The 24,076-nt window shown below is 55.2% G+C and overlaps 1 protein-coding gene, 1 long non-coding RNA gene and 1 other non-coding gene across 4 annotated transcripts in view; 2 read left to right on the plus strand and 1 right to left on the minus strand.

Annotated features, from left to right (window-relative positions):
- LOC123591166 lies at nt 1-4,030 on the plus strand. Of its 2 annotated transcripts, none has more exons than XR_006709136.1 (2): nt 1-885; nt 2,465-4,030. It is a non-coding gene; the product is annotated as an uncharacterized LOC123591166 (long non-coding RNA). The 2 variants fall into 2 exon arrangements; XR_006709137.1 differs by having other exon boundaries at nt 2,441-3,908.
- LOC123592236 lies at nt 157-306 on the plus strand. Its single transcript, XR_006709644.1, has one exon. It is a non-coding gene; the product is annotated as a U12 minor spliceosomal RNA (small nuclear RNA).
- The window catches only part of LOC123591165 (NADH-cytochrome b5 reductase 3), a 27,775-nt gene continuing 7,546 nt past the window's right edge, over nt 3,848-24,076 (minus strand). Inside the window, exons 2-9 of the mRNA XM_045465005.1 lie at nt 23,528-23,659; nt 20,098-20,170; nt 19,607-19,713; nt 17,434-17,563; nt 16,855-16,938; nt 16,545-16,630; nt 11,910-12,009; nt 3,848-5,021 (exon numbers count right to left, since the gene is read on the minus strand). Coding sequence (XP_045320961.1) covers nt 4,849-5,021; nt 11,910-12,009; nt 16,545-16,630; nt 16,855-16,938; nt 17,434-17,563; nt 19,607-19,713; nt 20,098-20,170; nt 23,528-23,659 — 885 coding nt within the window. The 3' untranslated portion in view covers nt 3,848-4,848. The remainder of the gene's footprint in view (nt 5,022-11,909; nt 12,010-16,544; nt 16,631-16,854; nt 16,939-17,433; nt 17,564-19,606; nt 19,714-20,097; nt 20,171-23,527; nt 23,660-24,076) is intronic.

A 24,076-nucleotide genomic window follows, 5' to 3' on the forward strand; every position in this document is an offset into this window, starting at 1 on the left:
GAAGAAATAAAATGGAAAGCGACATAAAAACTTAACTAGTGAATGAGACGAACTGCAAAGGAATCGGGCTCTTAGTTCAATGCTCGACTCTGATACTCACCGTAGGGCAAATGAGAATGGAATTTATTACCCCGGGAGTAACATACGCTCCTCTTTATGCCTTAAACTTATGAGTAAGGAAAATAACGATTCGGGGTGACGCCCGAATCCTCACTGCTAATGTGAGACGAATTTTTGAGCGGGTAAAGGTTGCCCCTAAGGTGACCCGCCTACTTTGCGGGATGCCTGGGAGTCGCGATCTGCCCGTCCTCCTTCTAATCACTGAAAAAACAGACCGGTGTCTTCTGGTTAAATGTCAGCTTAAAAAGTAGGTGGTTTGTTGCGAAATAAGAGCTTGGGCTGCAGAAGAGTCTTTCTGTGCCAGTCAAACCCCGCACTTGTCATTTATTATTCCCCGTTTTTTTTTTCTTTGTCTTGCTAAATTGGCCCGGTTTTTCGATTTAGTGATTCACGGACTGCCTTCCCCTTGGCGACCGTAGCCAGTTTCTTGCCCCTGGAATCGTAGAATAAGGGCAGCTGCCTACTTGTGGGTTAGAGCGAAAGATGCCTGCGGCTACCGGCTGCATACAGTAGGCGCTCGCGTTGCAGCTCACGGGGTGACAGCTGGAGGACCCCTTGGGTCCCCTCGAGCCGCGCTTCTTGGCGGTATGGCTTTCACCAGCAAATCGCTTCTCCTCGTTATGCTGCGGTTTACTTGATCTATAAAATGGGGCAAATAGCAGGTCGTTGCGAGGGTTGCATGACAGACTGAAAATCTTGGACACGCGGAATTGCCTTTGCTATAGAAGAGGCTGCCCCAGGACCCAGCGCTAAGCCCGGCACGAGGTAAGTGTCCAGTATGTTTGTTGCTTGATCAGTAGAAAAAGAAAATAATAATAATACACGCAACGTCTTTAGAACAGCCAAGAGCACGTACTGTGCTGAGTTACTAATTTCTCAGTCCGGTGATGCCAGCGGAGTTACTGTACTGTCGACAGAACGCGCCACCATTCAGACTGGCATCAGAAGCTCTGCGGGCAAGGGCTGATAAAGCTGGAGGGCTGGGCACCAGACCGAGGAAGGGAATCCAAGTCCCATCAGCGCAGCCGCGGTGGGGTGCTGGCTGGCCTTCCCTTTCTTAGCTCTAGAGCGGGACCTCTAGCCTCTCCCTTCCTTCCTCCTTCCAGGAATTGCGGGGAGGGGGACCAGGTAGAGGAAGGGAGGGTCCCAGGCTCGCCTGCTGGGCAGGTGCAGAGGAACGAGGGAGGGGCCAGGGGACCGCGGGAGTTAAGGCCCCGACACGCCTTAAGGGCGATGTAAAACAGTGACCGAGGGGTTATTTTTTAAGCCAGTCCAGTAAGGTAATGAATCGAGACCAGCTGTCAGCGGGTGGCCCTCCCCGGAGCTCCGTAGGGTGGTGTCGGCTGGTCGGCGGGACAGGGATCCGGGAATCCTGTCACGTGGCGGTTGGGGACTAGGGTGTGGCAGTCCTGAGGCGTGGGCCCTCCCCACGCCTGCGGCATTCCAGGAGGGGTGAGGCCTGTTACGGTTCTCCCAGCCCGGGCTTCGCTCCATTTCGCTTAAGAGCACGCAGGACTTTTTGCCCAGTGTGAACAGGCACGGGGTTGCCGGGAATGCAGCCGCGCCATAGCCAGAGGAATTGGGTCCTGCTTTGTTTGGAAACCCACCAAGAACGTTGCCCCGCCTGGGAAATCCGGGCCCCTGTCAGCGGGGACTGGGGGGAGTCAGGTTGCACTTAGGGGCTGTGACAGTGTAGGGACTCCGCGCCTGGGCACACCCCTGCCCACCCTCCTTCTGGGGGACATGGGCCAGCATTTACACACTGAAATGTGCATCATTTTGTAAGTTCCTTTTCTTTCTTGCTCTTTTATAATATAGCTGGAGATTTGTGTTGATTTTTTAAAATTCTGTGTGTAGGCTGGTGATATTACCTGCGAATTCACTTCAGGAGGCTAAAAGGGTCTGTTATAAATGTCACTTTAATTTGTTTTTTAATGTTTCCTTATTTTTGAGAGAGACACAGAGACAGAGCACGAGTGGGGGAAGGGCAGAGAGAGGGAGACACAGAATCCGAAGCAGGCTCCAGGCTCCAAGCTGTCAGCACAGAGCCCAACGCGGGGCTCGAACCCATGAACTGTGAGATCATGACCTGAGCTGAAGTCAGACGCTTAACCGACTGAGCCCTCCAGGCGCCCCTGTAAATGTTACTCTGAAAGGGTGGGAGTCAAGAGAGGGTAGAGACTCATGGTCACTCACCCATTTTATGGGTGGGGAAACTGAGACCAGGTGAGAGGGTAGAGACCAGGTCCAACCCATGCCCTTCTCAGCTCCTGGGAACAGCCCTTCGTGAGCTCAGGCAGGTGTACATTCTGACCCTCAGGCCTGTTGTCTCATCCTCCAAAAGGGACCAGAATTGAGGAGACCTAACGCAAGTCCAGTGCTCTGCAGAGTCCCCAGCACACGGTAGGGGTGCAGAAGGGATTCCCAGGCCAAGCCCTTTGCTGCCCCAAGGAGCCCAGCCCTGCTCCAGGATGCGGGCCAGGGCCAGAACGGAGTTAAGAGAAGAGAGGAAAAAGGGGCTCCCGGGCCTGTGGCTAGGCTTCAGGCATTGCTTCCAGTGCACTTCCCCACCCCACCCCCACTCCCCTCCAGCCACACCGACCTTCACAATGTTCCTGAAGCCATCCAGCAGACCTCTGCCCCAGGGCCTTTGCACTTGCTGGTCACACCCTCTAGAGCACCGCTAGTTTGCCTCCTTTCCAGCTTCATTTCCGCTGTCCCCTCAGCCACCTGCTTTCTTCCATCTGTTTCTTGACGTTAATCCCACAAGCTTGCTCCAAACCCAACGCCTCTGCACTCCCCGTTCCTGCCACCTTGAACACCTATCCCTGCAGAGCCAGCTTCGTTGTCTCTTCAGAGAAACCAGCCCTCATCCCCACGTTGCCTTGTGGCCTAATTTGTCTTGGCATTTACCGTTTCACTCATGACACCATCTGGTAGTTGGCTTAGGACTTTCTCACCAGTGCCCCAGTAGTTGGGGAGGGTGTGTTGGGGCAGCCGCGGCCGAGTCCCCAGCACTTTGAACGGGACACAAAGGCACGAGGGGGCTAGTGGACCCCCTTGGAGCCCTCCACGGGGGGAGCAATACCTGCCTTACTCAGGACTCCCCTCCAACCCGAAGGCCATTCGTCGCCGAGCCTCAAATGAACCCTGCTTCTCAGGGCCGACCAGAGGGGAAAGCAAAAAGGGAAACAGTGCAGACACACGGAGTTGTACAACACAGGGCTGGAGAGGGCTTCTCGCATGGCTGAGATGACATGACTAAGGCTGGGCAAAAGCGGGGGCACTGAAAGGCTGGACCCCAGTGTCCCCGCGCCCTGGCCCAGCTTTCTATCTTCAGGAATCTATCCTCAAAAAACAAAACAAGTCATCTGACAGGAGGGTGAAGAGAGCTGCTGTCATTTTCAAAATCCACAGGTGGGAAACAATCCAGCTGTCCAAACCCAGGGGATCTGCTACATAATGAATCATGATCCATGGGGCTTATGGAGACCGTGTGACACGGGGCAACAGCAGTGGCCTCGGGTGGGCCAGTGGCTTCACCAGGGCGGTCGGTGTTTGCCTCTGCGTGTCCGGTGTCTTTTCTCCCGTGTATATTTTTCCGTACGGTCCAAACTTCACACAACAAACACAAACACACGTTTGAAATAAGTGCCGAGCCCCTTCTTGTCTCCTCCCCGCCCCCACAATGACACAAGTCACAGAGCCTCCAGGAGCCCCAGAAGGGTTAGTATTAGCAAAGTTTTATTTCAACGTCTTTTCTGCTCATAAATGATTCTGGAAAAGCCGATACGCAAGAGGCTCACCCACCCTCGTCTAAAGGCAACACTGAGGTCACTGAGAACGCTGCTCAGACAGACTCCCCTATGCTGGGGCGCAGGCAGCAGGACGGGCGGGTTTGGGGCAGAGGAATAAATAAACATCGTCTCAGCTCTGCCATCAGGGCTGGGGGCCCAGGGCCCAGAGGCAGCCCATGAGACTGCTGGGCCGACAGCTTGGAACTCCCAAAGCTGCCCGAACGTTAAGGTGTGTTGCAGAAGATGCCAAGGCTTCCGGAGGGCCCGCGTGTCCCCGGGAGGAGCCCTGGGCCGGTGGGCCAGTCTCCTCCTCCTGCTCCAGCCCCGGGAGAGCCCAGCTCCCTGCCGGCGGGGCCTGCCTGGGCGCTGGAGCGGGGGCAGACTCTCATCCCCACAGTCCCTGCCCAGAGCACTTTTTGGCATTACCTGTTATGTAGTGTCAGGTGGCTGTGACCCAGAGCAGGTAGTGAGGGGTGGCAGGTGAGGGTCCCGAGCCGGTGGCTGGGGGGGGGGGGGTCCCTGGCACCTGCAGCTCTGGGCTGCCCGTACACCTGTGTTTGCTTCCAGACTGCGGTCTGCTCTGGGAGGGGTGGGTGGATCGCAGTGCTGGGAGCCTCAGCCTAGTAGTGTGTGGGTGGGTGGGGTGGAGGCAGGGCGGGGCCAGGGCTGAGCATCACGGGTAAGAACTGAAGAGGGCCAGATGGTGGCTGGAGGTGGCCTGCCTGTAACAGCACCCTGCTCCCAAAGGGGTCCCTCGGGGGAACCAGCCCAGCGGGGTCACCACCGCAGCTCAGGCAGGGCGGGCTGCACCCAGGGCCGCAGCGGGAGATGTGGCAGGAAATGACGTTAAAGAACGACGGCGGGGAGGGCAGCTGTGGACGGGGCACGGTGAGTGTGCGGGGCAGGCGTGCGAGCAGCCAGGGCCTGGCCGTCAGAAGGCAAAGCAGCGCTCCTTGGGGTGGCCCACGCGGTCCAGGTTAGGCAGGCAGGCATACTGGATCATGGGCGGGGGGCCGCACATCAGTATCAGCGGCTCCTCCTCCGGGGGCGGAAGGTGGTCCCGGATCATTTCTTCATTTACGAAGCCCTGGCTGTAGTCCCAGGCTGCAGGCAGGAGACAAGGTGAGTCCCAGTGTGGCCGTGTGACTGACCAACGACTGCCCACCTACCCCAAACCGCCTCCCCCTGACCATTAAACTGCTGTGCTGTGAATTCCTCCCTTCTTTCAACAAACATTGAAGAATGAAGAGGTTGATCCGAAGCAAACGTTTGCCCTGATCCCCTGCCCCAGCCTGGCTGACCCAGAACAAAGCAGCCAGTAAATAATTAACAAAATGGCAGTAAGTGAGTATCTATCGATAATTACTCTAAGCGTAAATGGACTAAATTCTCCAATCAAAAGTGACTGAGTGGGGGCGCCTGGGTGGCTCAGTCGGTTAAGCGTCTGACTTCGGCTCAGGTCATGATCTCACGATTCGTGAGTTCGAGCCACTCATCGGGTTCTGTGCTGACAGCTCAGAGACTGGAGCTGGCTTCGGATTCTGTGTCTCATTCTCTCTCTGCCCCTCCCCCACTTGTGCTGTCTCCGTCTCTCAAAAATAAATAAATGTAAAAATAAAAAAATTAGAGGAAAAAAAAGTGAGTGGATAAAAAACAAGACCTATCTATACGAACATAAAAACAGACACATAGTTCAATGAAACAGAATAGAAGGCCCAGAAATAAACCCATGATTATATGGTCAATTAATCTTCAACAAAGGAGGCAAGAATGTACAATGGGAGTGATGTCAAATAAAGCCTCGACAGGGCACTGGGCTGCTGTTGGTCTGAGGGGGGAATATATATATACAATGGGAAAAAGACAGTCTCTTCTACAAACGGTGTTGGGAAAACGGGACAGCCACATGCAAAAGAATAAAACTGGACCACTTTCTTATGCTGTGTGCAAAAATAAACTCAAAATGGATTAAGAACCTAAATGTGAGACCTGAAACCATAACATTCCTAGAAGAGGGCACAGGCAGGAATTTCTCTTAACATCAGCCATACCAACGTTTTTCTAGATATGTCTCCTAAGGCAAGGGAAACAAAAGCAAAAATAAACTATTAGGACGACATCAAAATAAAAAGCTTCTGCACAGCAAAGGGAACAGCCCACAAAACTAAAAGACAACCCGCTGAATGGGAGAAGATACTTGCAAAGGACTTATCTGATAAAGGGTTAGTGTCTGAAGTATATAAAGACCTGATACAGCTCAACATCCAGAAAACAATCTAACTAAAAACTGGGCAGAAAACGTGAATATGCATTTTGCCAAAGAGGACATCCAGATGGCCAACAGACCTATGGAAAGATGCCCATCATCACTCATCATCAGGAAAATGCAAATCAAAACCGCAACGAGATATCGCCTCACACCTGTCAGAATGGCTAGTCTGAAAAAGATGATTAACAGGTGTTGGCGAGGATGTGGAGAAAAGGGAACCCTGCGTACTGCTGGTGGGAATGCAAAGTGGTGCACCTGCTGTGAAGACAGTATGGAGGTTCCTCAAAAAATTAGAAACAGAATTACCCTATGATCCAGAAATCGCACTACTGGGTATTTACACAAAGAATACAAAAACACTAATTCAAAGGGATACATGCACCCCAGTGTTTATAGCGGCGTTCTCTACAACAGCCAAGATACCTTGGGAAGCAGCCCAAGCATCCATTGATGGGATAAATGGATAAAGAAGATGTGGTACATATATACGAGGGAATATTATTCAGCCATGAGATGCCACGAAATCTTGCCATTTACAACAACATGGGTGGAGCTAGAGAGTATTATGCCAAGTGAAATCAGGCAGCCAGAGAAAGACAATCCCATACGAGTTCACTCATAGTGGAGTTTAGGGAAAAAACCAACAAAGAAAAAAAGAGAGACCAAAAACAGACTCTTTTAACTGTGGGAAACACAGTGATGGTGGCCAGAGGGGAGGGTGAGGGCCTGGGTGACACGGTGAAGGGATGGAGAGCACGCTTTTCGTGATGAGCGCTGAGTAACGTATAGAACTTCCGAATCACTACCCTGTACGCCTGAAACTAACAGAACACTGCGTTAACGACACTGAAATTGCACGAAAACAGACGAGCGGGACCTATCTATGTGCTGCCTACAAGAACGCACTTTAGACATTTGGGAGGACACACAGACCGAGAGTGAAGGGACGGAAACAGATGTTCTGTGCAAGTGGAAACGAAAAGAAAGCTGAAGTAAATAAGGGACAAAGATGGGAGAGACATAATGGTAAAGAGGTCAACCCCACGATGATGTAACATTGGTAAACACTTATGTGCCCAACATAGAAGTACCTGATCACATAAAGCAAATACTCACAGATCTAAAGGGAGAAAGAGAGAGCAATACAGTAAGAGTGAGGGATTTTAATACCCTGCTTATTATCAATGGCTAGGTCACCCAGACAGAAAATCAGTAAGGAAACATTGGCCTTCGGCGACACATTAGGCCAGACGGACCAAACAGACGTTTACAGAACATTCCATCCAAAAGCACACCTCACACCTGTCAGGATGCCACCATCAAAAAGACGAGAAACAGGTGTTGGCGAGGATGTGGAGAAAAGGAAACCCTTGTGTACCGTGAGTACAAACGAGTGCAGCTACTGTGGAAAACAGTACGGAGGGTCCTCAAAAAATTAGAAACAGAACTACCCTATGACCCAGCAATTCCACTTTGGGGGATTTATGCGAAGAAAATGAAAACACTGGGGTGCCTGGGTGGCTCAGGTGGTTGAGCGGCTGGCTTTGGCTCAGGTCATGATCTCAGGGTTCGTGGGTTCGAGCCCTGCACGGGGCTCTGCACCGACCGTGCTGAACCTGCTTCGGGTCCATTCTCTCTCTCCTCCTGCCCCTTCCCCCCCACCTCTCAAAAAGAAAAGAAAAGAAAATGAAAACACTAACTCGAAAAGATATCTGCACCCTGTGCTCACTGCAGCATTGTTTACAGTGGCCAAGATATGGAAGCAAACTAAATGTCCACTGATGGATGAATGGGTGAAGAAATTATGCTACAAATGCTTTCACAGAGCAAGGATTCCTTTCCCCTTGAAAGGTCCTTCTAGCTGGACTAAGAATCAAGTTGACATGAGAGGGCTTAATAGGCGAAAATCAAATTTAATAGCCTATATACAGGGAATCCACACAGACATGGAAATTCCAAAGGCAGTCAGGCAAAATGAGGTCCATATGTCATTCTGAACCCGGGAGAGGCGGGCAGGCATCTGAGACTTCAGAGGGAGGGAATGTACTCCATGGCAGGGTAAGAAGGGATGTTTCTTTATTAGATATTTGCCCTGCCATACAGATGAGTCACTCAGATAAAATTTACCTCTGATAATAGCCCTCATTCTGAGAAAGACCCCCTATTTATTTATTTATTTATTTACTTACTATTTTTAAGTTTAGTTTTATTTATTTTGAGACAGAGCAAGCAGGGGAGGGGCAGAGAGAACGGGAGAGAGAAAAATCCCAAGCAGGCTCCGTGCTGTCAGTGCAGAGCCCGATGTGGGGCTCAAACTCACAAACCAAGAAATCATAACCCGAGCTGATATCAAGAGTCAGACGCTTAACCGACGGAGCCACCAGGCGCCCCGGAAAGACCCTCAATTTAGATTCTTCTGTGTGGTTGAGGAAGGGACAAAAGTTTCTCTTGAGCCCAACAGGGTCTCAAGTGCCTTCAGCTCAAAATAACCCACGTGCCAAAGTGGCACATTCTGGAGGGGAGGGGTGTGGGTGAGACCTGAACCCCTTCAATACAATGGAATATTATTCGGCCATAAAAAGAATGACATCTTGCCATCTGTGACAACATAGATGGACCTCGAGGGTGTTATGCTAAATGAGTCAGACAGAAAGACAAACACCGAATGAGTCACTTACATGTGGAATCTTTAAAAAAAAAAGAAAGAAAGAAAAAACCCAAAAACAAAAAACCACAAGCTCACAGAGAGAACGGATTGCTGGTTGCCAGAGGCAGGGGAGGGGGCTGGCAGAGGTGGGTGGAGGAGGTAGAAGTTTCTTTTGACTTTATTTTTGGTATAAGTTTATTTTACTTTTTAATGTTTATTTTTGAGAGAGACAGAGTGCTGGCGAGCAGGGGAGGGGCAGCGAGAGAGGGAGACACAGAATCGGAAGCAGGCTTCGGGCTCTGAGCTGTCAGCACAGAGCCCCACGCGGGGCTCGAACCCACAAGTGGTGAGATCATGACCTGATCCCAAGTCTGACGCTCAACCGACTGAGCTACCCAGGCGCTCCGGTATAAGTTTATTTTTTATTTTTAAAAAAATTTTTTTTTTAACGTTTATTTATTTTTGAGACAGAGAGAGACACAGCATGAACGGGGGAGGGGCAGAGAGAGAGGGAGACACAGAATCGGAAGCAAGCTCCAGGCTCTGAGCCATCAGCCCAGAGCCCGACGCGGGGCTCGAACTCGCGGACTGCGAGATCGTGACCTGAGCTGAAGTCGGACGCTCAACCAACTGAGCCACCCAGGCGCCCCTAAGTTTATTTTTTAAAAATATGCACGGGACTAAGCTGTGTTTGCTAGTATGTAAAGTGTGCGGCTATAGAAGACCTCGCAAACTGACAAGGATTTTGTTTAAATAGCGCGTTTTTCTTTACACGTGTACCGCACAGGTCAGCTGCATTTGCGTGTGAGCTGGCCCCAGGCCCCATTCCTTCACTCAGTTCCACAACGGCCCTTGCCCACCTGTTACGCCATGTTTCTCGTGGCACCTAGAATTTCAGCTTCTACCTGACGTTGTGGCAACACCTCGACTCCTCCTGAACTGTGGCTCAGGGTAACAATAAATGTAAGTGTGAAGTGCCAGGAGACGACCCAGCCCAGCTCCTCCGTTGGCGGGTGGCGGGTGCCCCTTACAACAGCCCCCGGGAGGCCGCGCTCTGGTGCGTGCCACCAGCAGGGGTCAGCGCCGGCCCCTCCTCCGCACGCAGCGGGGACAAGGAGGCCCCGCCACGTGTGGAGCCTACCCTCCCACGCTACTAGAAACTGTAACCAGAAGGGAGTAAACCTCTCCCATTCCTCTCATTCCCGCCCCCCCCCACGCCCCCGACTTCCAGTGAGACACAAATACAAGCTAAATGTTCCTTTCTTTACTGTAAAAAAAAAAAAAGCAACTCCAGGAACCAGTGCTCCTGCCACCCCTCCCTGCCGGACTCTACAGTTTGCCCGTGAACAGCACGGGTCCACTTACATGTACACTTTTTCCGGTTTGTGCAGTACAGTAAATATATTTTCTTTACAGTTTTCTTAATACCACTTTCTCTGGCTTACTTTATCGTAAGAATACGGTGTGTAAAAATACACACGATATGTGTTAATCGGCTGTTATCGACAAGGCTTCTGGTCAACAGTAGGCTATTTTAGTAGTTAAGTGTTTGTGGAGTCAAAACTTATATGCTGGGGCACCTGGGTGTCTCAGTCGGTTAAGCGTCCGACTTCGGCTCGGGTCATGATCTCACAGTTCATGGGTTCGAGCCCCGCGTCGGGCTCTGTGCTGACAGCTCAACCTGGAGCCTGCTTCGGATTCTGTGCCTCCCTCTCTCTCTCTGCCCCTCCTCCACTCACTCACACTCTGTCTCTCTTTCTCTCAAAAATGAATAAACATCAAAAAAAAAGTTATATGCAGATTTTTCGACGGCACGGTCAGCGCCCCTAATCCTGCTTGTCCTCTGCTCTATAACGTGCTAATAAACCTATTTCGTGTTCATCTTCCTCCACGAGAGCGTCAGCTCACGGGGCCAAGCTGGCTTCCTGAACAGAGCGAGGGCTCCACCAGGAGCCTGGATGGGCTGGTCCAGGACGGCCGGCCAGCGAGGGGCTTCAGGGCACTGCCGTCCGGTCCACAATTCACCTACATCCCAGCCTAGGTCTCAGCCAGGAGGCCCAGGACCCGATCTGTCAACCCTGAAGGGTGGCTCCTCCCACTCATGAGATGGGCACCTGCCCCTAGAGCCCGTCTGCCCGATTCCAGGGGAGGCGGATGCGAATGACATCACATGCCGGTGCCCTAAGGATGCTTCAAAAATGTCCATTTCCCACCACTTAGAAGTTTCCCATGAAAATGCAGGGCCCTGCTTCTCTTGAAAAGCGGAAAGGCCCGGCCCGTGGGGCTGCAGCCTGACACGAAGGAAGGACACGGAAGGACGGCTGGCTGAGGGGCCTCTGGAGGGAGTGGGGGTCTCCGAGGCTGCACCACCTCCCCGCAGGCTCCCAACCCTGCAGCCAGACGCCATCAGGACCACCGGCCAAGAAGCCCGATCTGCTGCTTTTCTCACAGCAAAGAAGAGACTCAGGTATTTCCCGTACCCACGTCTCTGCCTAAAGCGGGAGAATGAAGCAGAATTTAACTCCCAGGGGGCAGCCTCGGTTTGGGTTTTGGAGGTGGCCCTCATCCACTGCCTCCTACATGACCTTGGCAAACAGCCTACCCGGACAGGTCGAATGAGGGTAAGGGTACGTCGGCCCGGCCCCCAGCCGCTGCCCAGGGAAAAAATGGGCGTAACGTGCCTTACAGGGTGCAAAGTGCAAAGCGGGGGCAGTTGCCCCCAACCCCAGCAGTGACCCTGAAGACCTGCCCCAGAGTGAGCCCCCCACCAAGGGGAGAAAGGCCAACTTTCTTTGTCCGGTGGGAGGCGGGGCAGCCAGGGAGGGCCTTGGGCTCTGGGGGAGGAGGATGTGGGTTCAAGCCCCGGCTCTGGTGCTTTCTAGCTGTGTGCTGTGGGACACTTACCTCCCCTCTCTGATCCCTCCTTCCTCATTTTTGTGAGAGGGCATCATACTACCTCCCTCGCACATGGCCACCCTGAGCACCACTGGAGACGAAGGGTGCAGAAGGCTCAACCCTGGAAAGGGTCCAGCGCCACCCCCCCACCCCCGGCCCCCTCAGTGCTCCCTCCCCTCACCTTCGGGGGCTTTGTCCACCGTGTACCAGAGCTTGAAGCGAGCAGAATGTTCATTCCTCAGTTCCTCCAGCTCGGGCCGCAGCAGGATGTCCTTCTCAGTCTGCGGGGGACAGGGCCCAGCGGTCAGCAGGGACGGCTCGTCATCCCACCCGCTGGGGGCCACGCACTTGGCGGCACTTGCTGGGGAGCGGCCCGGCGGAGCCGAGCCAGACTCCCAGAAACTCCCAGAAACCCCCGCCCCGCTCTGCCCACCTCGCCGGAGGAGCGGATCAAAGCTGCAGACCAGACGTTCATTACAAACGGCGTCTGCGGAAGGCGCCCAGCGCTGTGGGAGACGTGCCCCCTGTAAGCGGGAGCGGGGAGAGCGAGCAAACGAGGCCGGGCACACGCAACCGCAGAGCAGGGACGGACCGTCCTGACCGTCCACTTAAAAGAGCCAACGGTCCCGCCACCCTCATCCCTCGGCCAAGCCTCTTTGTGCTCTGGCGTCTCGGGCTGTATATCCGTAAACTGGGACACGGAGACACTGCTCCCCAGGTCACACCCGCTCCTTCCACAGCCTCGCCCTTGCTGACCCTCTGCTTGACCTACAGCTCCCCACTCTCTGCTCACACCGGCCTCATCCGGCTGGCCTCACGTGACCCTGTCCTTCAGCCTGCTACCACCTCCTCCAGGAAGCCTTCCCGGACTCCCCAGGGGCATCGGCGTGCTCCTCACATGGGCCCGCTGACCACGGGCCTTTGCCTCATGCGTTCACAGATCACAGAAGATAGAAGGGGCTCCTCCAATCAGTGGGCAGCCTAACTGACCTCATGGGACTGTTATTAAACTGGGGGCCAAAGAGCTCTGTCAACCAGAAGGGATCGCCCACTCACAAAGCACTACTGAGCCCCTGGGCCGGGGCAGAATGGCCCTCCCCACGGAGGCAGACAGCGAGAGATGCAGAGATGTAGTTTCTCTGTCCCACGTGACCAACGGCACCCGGACAGGCTCCGCGAAAGGGACTATTGGGGGCGCTTGGTGGCATCGAGAGGTGGGCAGGAAAAGACAAATGATTCGAAGCCACAGCGATGAACATTTGCTGAGTACCCGCTGCGTGGAGGGCGTCTTGCTACAGGAGGGGCTGACCCAGCCGTACTTGTTCTCATAAGGACCCCGCAGTCCTGACCCCTCAGTGTTCCCCTCTGGGAAATGGGCTGCAGGCAGGAAGCACGAGCCTCTGAGTGTCTCGGGGAGGAGGGTGTTGATCGTTTCTCCCATTTCTAAGGGGGGCAGGGGGCCGTGCCTGTGCTGATGGGAGTGAGAACAGGGCCAGGGCTCAGGCTGGACAAGCTCTGTGTGAAAAACTATAGAAAATACAGAAGAAAAGAAAAATCACCCAATAGTCTTACCAGGTCAGTCTATTACCTGATAGAGATAACACGTTAGAATTTTTAGTGTATCTTTTAGACTTGGTTTTCTTTTTCTTTTCATGTTTGTTGGTTTGTTTATTTATTTATTTATTTATTTATTTATTTATTTATTTATTTTAAGAGAGAGAGAGTGAGCACGTGCATGTGAGAGAGCAGGGGAGGGGCAGGGAGAAGAGAATCCCAAGCAGCCTCCATTCTATCAGCACTGAGCCTGACGCAGGGCTCGATCTCACAAACCATGAGATCATGACCTGAGCTGAAATCAAGAGTCAGACACTTGACTGACGGAGCCACCCAGGCGCCCCTAGACTTTGTTTTCTAATAACTACATATACTTTCTTTTTAACAAAAATAGGACCAGGGCGTGCAGGCCACCTTGCCACCTGCTCTTTTTTTTTTTTTTTTTTTTTCATGTTTATTTATTTTTGAGAGAGACAGACAGAGCATGAGTGGGGAAGGGGCAGAGAGAGGGAAGGAGACACAGAATCTGAAACAGGCGTCAGGCTCTGAGGCTGGAACTCGGGAACAGCGAGATCGTGACCTAGGCTGGAGTCGGACACTTAGCCAACTGAGCCACCCAGGCGCCCCGCCACCTGCTCTCCTAAGGAAAGAACGCACCGCAGACCCCCCACGCGTCACCGGCCTCTGAGCACCAACGCTTCCCTTACCAGCTGCCCAGCTTGTGCTGGACCAACGGACTGTTCCCTGCTGAAGGACATTTAAATCGTTCTGAACACCCTCCTTCACAAACAATGTCTCCTCGACCATCCTCACTGCCCTGCCACGTTCTTAGATGAATCTGAGAAAGTGGAGTTTGGGGCAGAAAATTCCACGTGGGGAAGGCATTCGATACCCGCAGCCCCGGATTCCCTGGGTGGGCCTCTCTCACACCAGCAGCGACGACACTGTCTGTCTTCCTACAGCTTTGCCAGCACTGTGTAATGACCGTTTCACAGCTCTGCCCGTCAGAGGCACGGAGCGTCGATCTCACGTTTGTTTGTTTGTTGGCTTTTAAGCAATCTCTACACCCAGTGTGGGGCTTGAACCCATGGCCCCGAGATCGAGTCTCACGCTCTTCCAACTGAGCCAGCCAGGTGCCTGTATTTATTATCGTTTCAAAAAGAGAGCCATTGTATCCCTAGCTCTATCTTTTTAGTTTGAAAAGACTCTTTCTATAGTGGTGCTGCAGCAAGGGTTTCTTCCCCAGCTGTTTATCTACCTCATTTATAGGGTTTTTTTTTTTTTTTCCATTTTTAACCAGATGGGCTCTCCTTTGGTGTTTTGTTTAGACGGCCCATCCCCATTCATTCATTCAACACTCACAAAAAGGCTCACCTAGCGCCTCTAACGCACCACTTTTCTACACGTACATCTTTAACCTAAATCTCATTTTACTTTAAGGTTCAAGTAGGGTCTACTCAGCACTTTCCAAAGTCATAGCAGCTGACCCAACGCTCCCTTCCACCTCTCCCCTCGGGTTTGAGACGCCATCTGCACCAACTGGACAGTCTCGTGTATACTCGGCCCTGTCCCTCGGCCAGTGCTATTCAACCGAACTTTCTGCCACGGTGGATGTGGGAATGTTCCGGATCTGTGTTACCCGATACAGTAACCGCATGCCACGCGTGGCTACGGAACCCGTGAGAGAGAGTGTTTTCCATCTTAGTTAATCTTCGCTAACTTAAATGTAAACAGCCACGTGTTCTAGCATGTTCCGGCACAGTCTGGATTTTCCATCGTGTCACCTGGAAATGCTTAAGCCCCAGTAAGCCCAGTTCTCGTGTGTGGCTTTGGAGCCACTGTTTCCATCATGGATGTGTTAGTAGCACGATCAATTCTACCCTGTTATTCTCTCTTTTCAAACTTCCTTGGCTGTGCACGGACCCTCTGTCTTCCCAGAACACTAGCACCTTGTTCGCGTGTTTCACTCTCCTTCCATCACGGCGCCCACTGGGACTCCCGAAGGCTCTGTGACCTGCCACACTGTCCCAACGGAACGCAAAACCAGATACGGGATTCAGCGGCTTCCACGAAGCCAGACATCACAAAGGCTTGCAAAAACGTAAAACAAGACAGTATTTCCTAAAAGACAGTTACTCTCGTACACTACGCTCTGCCTCGAGTCCTGGTCGCGCTCCTTCCTGTGCGACTGGCAGGTCCAGCACCTCTCCGGGTCTCTGAGCCCAGAGCTATAAAGTGGAGATCATTCTACCGCCCAGCCCAGTGGGCCGACAGGCGTGAGGATGTCCTGTTCAGGTGACAGAGGACTGACGGCCTCCAGAGACTAACCCAGCAGCACCAAGTGGAACCAGCGTCCCCCCATCCCACCTCACCCCATCCCCACCACCTCAGAACACTGGCCCTTCCCACCCACCCCCGGGCCCCTTGGCAGCCCCCTCGGTGGGCCTCAGAGCTGTGTCCTGCAGCTGTGCGGGTCCAAGGACTCAGGCAGGCCCCTCCCCCTCTGAGCTCAGTTCCTCAAAGATGGGCCCTGGGGCAAGCTGACCTGAACCACATCCGAGAGCCGCAGGGGGCTGGGCATGGCCCCCCCACTGTTGGGGGATGGGTGTCTCACCTTGGCTTTGCCCCAAAGGGGTATCACTCTGCAAAACCCACACATTCAGTCATAAAACAGTGAATCTAGAAAGACCCTTGGGATGACCTGGCTTCATCAGTTCATTCCACAATGAAGGAGCAGAGCCCAGAGACGGCAAGTGGCTTGCCCAAGGCCACACGGCAGGCCTGGGCAGGGGGACACGCACTCAGGAGCCAGAGAGATGGGGTCCAAACCCCGCCCCAACACCCCCAGCTCAGGGACGGCATGCACGTGTGCTCTCGGCCCCTCTGGCTCCAGGCCAGCCCCCACCCAACCCAGTGTTCTTCCCCGTCACTGCCGGATTCCTCACTGTTTGTGGAGTGAGCTCTAAGATTCAGAGGAAGCAGCCAGGGAGCAAACCCCAGGGTGGGGGGTGCTCCAGGAGCATCACCCCCTCCGCCCTCCCCCCCGCACGGAGCAGCCCCACTCAGGTCAGACCCTGGGCTCTGGACTGTAAAGCCTGACGCCCACCAGCTACAGCGAAAGCTACCCATGCACAGGACGCTCAGAGGACCCTCACGTTTCAGCCACAGAGCCGTGCAGACCCCCCGATGGGTGCCCCACAGGGGCCTGCGCCCCCTCTGGGGGAGCCGGGCCCGCGTATCTGTGTCGGGAACACTCACTGACCTGGTTGGCAAAGAGCAGGTGGCACACGGTGTGGTCATCTGGGTCTTTCATGATGGCGCGGATCACCTGTAGCATCGGAGTGATGCCTGCAAGACAGCAGCCCCCCCCGCGCTGTGAGTACCAGCTGTGTGTGGACACACAGGCCCAGCAGCGCCAGACAGGCACGGGGTGGGGTGGAGGGGAGGTGCCAGGACAACCAGGCCCGGGCTCCTGACCTTGGGGAGCTCACGACTGCTTCTATCTGTGCCCTGACCCTGACCCGTGACATCTGCCTGCTGGGGGCTCAGCGAAGGGCTCTGGGTCCACATACCGGTGCCTCCTGCAATCATGCCGACAGACTTCGCCGTCTTGATGACGGGGTTGGATTTCTTGTCTGGACGGATGGCAAACTTTCCTGGGGAGAGGAGAAGGTAGAAGGAGACGGGGAGACCCCAGCTCTCAAGCAGGCGGTACTTGGGGCTGGACGGGCTGGGGAACCCGCTCCCGCTTCGGGGGCCTGAGGTGTGGGCAGCCAGCTGGGGGCAGGGAGACGATGGGAAGGCGGAGCTACAGGCCAAGGGGAGTGCAGGGGTGAGCCCCTCACTCCCACCGCAGACTGTACTGGGGGGCAGCGGGGGGGGGCTGCGGAGCGGGACGTGCTCCAGCTCGAAGCTTTCACTTGTTTTCAGACAAGCCAAGCTGGTCTGGGAGCCACATCTGGCCTCCGAGGGCAGCCCGTGTGCAGGCCCTGTGCTGGCCAATCTCCCTCCTCTATGGCCGAATAAACCGAGGCCCCAGAGAGGAGACGGCCTGCCCAATAAGAGTCACCCACCCAGACAGCGGCAGAATCGGGGCCCTGCACCCAACCTTCACCGCGCCCGCGGGGCCCCGGGATTCCAACCCAAATCACCTTTGCCCTGGTAGACCAGCAGCCCGTTCGGGCCCCGGAACTCAATGGTGTCCCCAATCTTCATGCTTTCCAGGTACTGGGACATCTTGCCCCCGGCAGGAAACTTGGGATGGGTGTCTTTGAAGTAAACCTGCAAGACATTCCCACAGTCCGCAGGGTCACCAGGGTAAGCTCTGGGCCACAGAGGGACGAGAGGAACCTCTTCTGGGTTTCTTCTGCAGCCTGTGTGTGGCTTTCTCACGCAGTGTCCCGGCCAGCCGTCTGCGTGCCAGCCCCCCCCCCCCCGGAGTCCCCCCTTCCCCAACATCCCCCGAGAACACAGAGCCTCGGCCTGCTGCACAAGGCGACCAACCCGAGGGCCTGCTGCATCAACGTTCTGCGGAGAACTGTCTCCGTGCCCCCTCCCTGCAGGAGATTCCCATGCGGTCAGCGCAGAAAAGCCTCTGGGGAGATGGGCTGGGCCCCACCCCTCCTGTGTATCCTCAGTTCTTTCCATTCTGTGCTGTCATAGAGACAGCGCTCCTGGAACAATTCCCCACCGCCACCCCCCACCCCGCCGTGCCCTTTGGGACTTCCCCTCTGGAAGAAGGGAAGGGCTACAAGAAAGACACGGGGAGACCGAGGGTGAGCAGCTCGCCCTGGCCAGGGCTGAGGGTGCTGGGCCTCGAGGGGCAAGCAGGAGTGATGGGCAGGGAGGGGGCGGCTGGGGACGGTGCAGGGACAGGGAGAGGCATGTGGGCCAGGACTCTGGCCAACGGGGAGCAGGGAGCAAGGTCTCTGAGGCAGGAGGGTCTGGTCTTCCTGAGTCTCCCATCCTCTACTTGGATCCCCCCCACCGACACCTTCTCCACATCCGGCTAGAGTGATTCCAACAAGAACAGAGGTCCGAACCAGACCACCTTCCCTCTCCTTCTGGATAAAGGCCCAAACCTTACCAGCCCCCAAGGCCCTGCCTGCCCCCCAACCTCCCCCTTCTTGTCCTCTGAAGCCCCCGCCCTTTGCGTCAGTCTAAAAGCCTCCTTCTGACTTCAGGGCCTTTGCACCGGGAAGGTCCTTTTCCTTCCTGTCTGGGCAACGCGTCCTCGGCCCCCACATCTCACCCCCCTGTTGCCTGCCCAGGGGAGCAGCGCCCATCACCCCACCTGCCTCAGCACTGGTGCCATTCCAGGTGCCCAGTCTCACATGTTTGTCCCCTGGAGCAAGGGGGTCCGCTCTCCAGGCAAAGACAGGCTCCCGAGGCTAGGCCTGGGCACCCAGCACGATCAAAATGACCCCGAGCTAAGGAGGGACCCAGGCCACAGCCTGGACTGACAGACCCTGCTCCCTTCCTGCCCTCACAGCCCCTGGGCCTCAGCTCTGGCCCAGAGGGGGTCTCTGCCGGTCCCTCCACCATGAAGCGCCTAGTGAGGGGACCCACGCAGCGGAGGTAGGACAGTAAGCCTGGTCCACAGGAACGCTGAGCCAGGGCGGCCATGGGGGTTGGGGCCCATACTGGGAGGGCCTCCGACAGCCCACATCCAGGCCTGGGCTGGTTCACAGTAGTTGGACGTGTAATCCAAGAACATGGATCATTCTGGAAAGCCTGTGCTGCTAACTTTCACAAAAGTGTACTGTGCTGTGGTTGGCATTGCTTTTTGCACTCAATACGATGATTTTTAAGATCCTTGCTGGTTATTCTGTGCCTCTCTGGTTCTGAAGGCTGCGTCTCCACAGTGTGTGCTCAGCCCTGACCCACGATGGATCCCAGGGCTCCAGACAACAGCCCCCAGCTCCTCACACTGCTCCTGAGGGGCCCGTGGGCCGTTTCCTCAGGAAAGTGTGCTCAGGAAAGGACCTGCTGGTCACAGAGACCGCGTGACCAAGTGCAGTGAAGCGAGCACCCCGGGGCCACCACCAGGGACCCAGCGCCCCAGGCTTTGCCCGTCCAAGAGCGGGAAGGTGAGCCCTGCACGAGCTGCTCGACCTTCCTGGTTTCTCTTCTGCAGACGATCTGTCCTGAGCTGAAGACACTCATCCTGAGCCCCAGCGCCTGCCCTCTGCCAAGACCTCCATATTGGCTTTTGCCGGGGAGCCAGAGTTTGCCAATCATTCAGAAACCAGGTGCAAGGGGGCACTGGGCCTTCAGAGACCAGGTCACCCCTGCCCCCACGCGGTCATGGCCCTGAGACCTCACCTTGATGACCAGGTCCACAAAACCCTTGTCGTCATCGCTGGAGACGGGAGTGTAGGGCCGGATGACCAGGTTTCCATCGATTCGAGCCGAGAGGTAGATGTGCTGGCCTGCAGGACGAGGAGGGGTGATTCCGGGAGTTCTGGAGGGGCCGCCAACTGCCTCTGCAGGGTCCACTGAGGCCAGTCAACTCACCGCCCTTTGCCCCACCCCGTACTGAAACCTGGCCTGGCTTCGGCTCCACGACCCCCTTCCCGCCCCCACGGGGATTCCCACCACGTCCCAGTTCCTGCAGCCACACCTTTGCTCACGCTGGTACCGCTGCCGGGGACAGCAGCGACTTCCCCTCTCCGGCTGACGCTCATCCCTGGAGGCCCCCATGGCTGTCACCTTCTCCTTGAAGCCTTCCCCACTCTCCCTAGTTCAAGGGCAAAGCTCCCACCCCTGCGGCCCAGCACCCGGTTCCACTCGGGCTGGGTCAGGGCTGCGCTCACCGACGGGGAGGCCCAGGATGTGCTGGGGCGACGGCAGGGCAAAGCGGAACCGCCGGGTGTCATGGTTGATGACCTGCAGAGAGGCCCGAGCTGTTAGACGGCCCCCGGGGCAGGGGGACCCCCGACCGCCGAGCTCCCAGCGCCCAGTGTGAGAAGCGATGCTGATTCACGTGGACTCACAAGCTGCACACACGTGTGCCAACGCTGGGTGTGCCTCTGCTCTCACTGGCCCAGAGAAGGGCAGGGACCCAACCGGGGCCACACAGCAAGGTGGTCGGGGTAAGGAATGAACTCGGATCCCAAAGGAAGGCCGCCAGATGGCTCAGGAAATTGTGGGGGCAAGAGAGAGGACCCAAGCCTGCCATCAGCCTGGACAGTGTCCTGGGGTGGCAGGAAGAGCTCGGGCCCCGGGCTGGCAAACTAGGGGCAGGGCCGAGACAAGGCCTCTGTGGGGTCTCCCCTGCACCCGGTGCAGCCAGGAGCATGGGTGTGGAGGGGCCGTCCGGACGGCAGGCAGCTGTCGGGCACACGTTCATGCCCACGTGAGACTAGGCGATGTGGCAACGTGCACTCGTGGACACGGTGTCATCACTGGGGACAACAGACTTCTCCGAAGGCACGGAGCATCACTCTGAGCGTCCCTGAAGTGTGCAAGCAGAGCCCGGGGGTCTGATCTCAGGAAGCCAGAGCCCAGCCACCTCTCAGGACACTGGGCTCGGCAGCCTGCGGTCTCCCCGCCCCAGCAGCCCAGGTCCGAAGCCGCATCCCCCGGAAACCTTGCACTCCATGCAAACTGAGCCCCAGGCCTCCTGAGAACGGAGCCCAGGATTCTCACCTGGTCCTGGGGCTCCAGGTCAGAAACCCACATGCCAGTTTTTGGAAGAAGAACAGAAACGAGGGGAAAACACCGATAATTATTGTGCCGGCCAACGCTAGCAAGGCACGGCAAAAGTCACGCGTGAACATCGGTGCAGAGCTCCGCACGGTGCCGGCATTCGGCTGCTGGCCATGATGAGCTGAGCAGTAGAGCCCCAGAGGTTCAAGGGGACCTTGCAAGTCAGTGAGCCCAGGACGGGCAGGCGGTGGGGGCCCCCTGTGCCTGTGGGGGAGCTCGGCGAAAGTTTCCCAAAGTCGACCCACCTGCTGACCCCAAAAAGCCACCACTAGGCTATAACGGGCGTGGGGGCAGATTTAACGGCTAGGACATTTGCCACAGGCCCGGACAAAGGGAACTGGGGGGGTCCACTGTGTGACGTCCCTATGAGGAAATACGAGACAGTCATCAATGAACTAGGGGTGCGCCTGGGCGGCTCTGTCAGTTGAGCGCCCAACTTCGGCTCAGGTCACCGTCTCACAGTTCGTGGGTTCGAGCCCCACATCAGCCTCTCCACTCTCAGTACAGAGCCCGCTTCAGATCCTCTCTGCCCCTTCCCCGCTCACGTGCTTTCTCTCTCTCTCGAAAATAATAAAAAAAATTTTTTTAATCAAGCTATTAAAAGAAAGAGAAAGTAAGTACACACCTAAAACTCCATACATCATATATACGCGAATGTGATGCCCAGAAGAAGGCTCACACTGGCCCATGAATGGGACCCTCTGCTCAGGGGTGGTGTGGGGGGGATGGGAAGGATGGGGCATTCATACTTTATAAACAGGATTTTTAGAGTGAACACATATAAATCATACATTACTTCTGGAATTAAAATTGTTAAAACGATGGGGCGCCTGGGTGGCTCAGTCGGTTAAGCGTCCGACTTCGGCTCAGGTCATGATCTCGCGGTCCGTGAGTTCGAGCCCCCCGTCGGGCTCTGTGCTGACAGCTCAGAGCCTGGAGCCTGTTTCAGATTCTGTGTCTCCCTCTCTCTGACCCTCCCCTGTTCATGCTCTGTCTCTGTCTCAAAAAAATAAATAAACGTTAAAAAAAAAAAATTTGTTAAAATGTCTACAAAACTTATTGAAAGGGTAAGTCTGGTCTCATCTGGGAAGTGGCGGGTTTTTTTCCTCTTTGGTTTTTGACTTTTCAATGAACTCCTGGTACGAAAGCGGCTCAGGAAGCCCCAATTCTGCGCCTCAGGGACTTGGGACTGATGTGGAGCCGGGGCCCAGGGTTCAGGGCCTTGCAGGTGACTTTCTCTGCTCCATGACTCAGTTTTCCCTGTCACACCCCTTCCGAGGCAGCTGCGGGTGGCCAGAAATAGCACAAGGGAGGGGTTCTGATGAGGGAGAGAAGAGCAGCCACTAAAGGGAGGCAGGGCAAGGGAGGGAGAGGGTGGTTTTAAATCATGATCAGAAGTTTGGAACGGAAAAGCGTCCAACAGGGAGGGCGGGAGCAAGCCCTCCAGAGAGGCAGGGGGAGCCACACAGAGGGATCATGAGGTCACGCAGGGAATCTGCACAGAGGCAAAAGATATCTGAGTCCAAGAAGCACCAGGCCCCGAGTCGATGGCCGTGGGGGTGAGGAGGAGTCATTAGCTTTAAGGAAAGGGGCACCGGGACGGGAAGCACGTGGGACCAAGGCAAGGGGCAGGCCTGAGTCCTGGTCCTTCCCCTAACACACAGTGTGACCTCCGATACCCCCCTACTCCTCTTTTGCCCTCTGTTTTCCCATCTGTTCAATGGGTGCTTAGACCCAAAAGTCCTGAGGGGTCCCTCTTGCTCTGACCTTCTGTGGGATAGAGAGTGTGGTTCAGAGAACAGGCTCTGTGGTCAGAGACATAGGTTCAAATCCCTTTGCCGCTTACTAGTAGCCTTAGAAAGGGACATCACTTCGGGGCACCTGGGTGGCTCAGTCAGTTAAGTGTCCAACTTCAGCTCTGGTCATGATCTCATGGTTCGTGGGTTTGAGCCCCACATCCGGCTCTGTGCTGACAGCTCGGAGCCTGGAGCCTGCTTCGGATTCTGTGTCCCCCTCTCTCTCTGCCCCACCCCTGCTTGTGCTCTGTCTCTCTGTCTTTCAAAAATGAATAAACATTAGGGGCGCCTGGGTGGCGCAGTCGGTTAAGCGTCCGACTTCAGCCAGGTCACGATCTCGCGGTCCTTGAGTTCGAGCCCCGCGTCGGGCTCTGGGCTGATGGCTCAGAGCCTGGAGCCTGTTTCCGATTCTGTGTCTCCCTCTCTCTCTGCCCCTCCCCCGTTCATGCTCTGTCTCTCTCTGTCCCAAAAATAAATAAATGTTGAAAAAAAAAAAATTAAAAAAAAAAAAAAATGAATAAACATTAAAAAAAATAACATTTAAAAGAAAGGGACATCACTTCAATTTTCCCATCTGTGAAATGGGCAGACAATAGGACCTACTTCGGCGGGGGGGAGGGGGGGGGAGGGGGGCATGCCCTGGGCACACAGCAGGTGCCAACAAACACTGTGATGAAGGCAGGGAGACAGAGGAGCCTCCGGGGGCCCATACCCTGCCCCCATGGTGACTGGCACTCACCTCCTTGTCGATGAGCCTCAGTGGGTACTTGATGTCCGGGCTCTCAAGGGTGATGGCCGGGGTGGAGCGATGGAACAGCTTCATGAGCAGGTTGTAGAGGAACCAGACTGGGGAGAGGACCACGTGGCCCAACTGAAATGACAGTGACAGACCCACGAGGTCAGCGTGGGCACAGGGAGGGGCCTGCCACCTGCCTTTCCCGCAAACACACCAGTTGTTTCACACCTCCAGGCCTCTCTCTGCTCGTGCTGTCCCCTCTTCCAGGAGCACCCTCTCCCCCACCATCCTCATCCAGGGAACCCCATCACCTACTCTGGTGCCGGCTGGGAGAAGTTACAAAAACAAGACACGTGAAACCTATCAGTTATTCCTAAGTCACTGGAAAAGCTCCATTTCCCAGACGAACCAGGACAAAGAAAGCTACATAACTGGGCATGTATCCCTTTTCACTTTGGCTGCTAGGAAGCTCAGAGTAAAGGTCACAAGTAATTATGCTTAACCTTGAGCACTGTGTGCCTGTGCTCCCTCCCTCCTTCCCTTCCTTTAGTC

This window comes from Leopardus geoffroyi, chromosome B4 (assembly GCF_018350155.1).
Source record: "Leopardus geoffroyi isolate Oge1 chromosome B4, O.geoffroyi_Oge1_pat1.0, whole genome shotgun sequence".
Lineage (NCBI taxonomy): Eukaryota > Metazoa > Chordata > Mammalia > Carnivora > Felidae > Leopardus > Leopardus geoffroyi.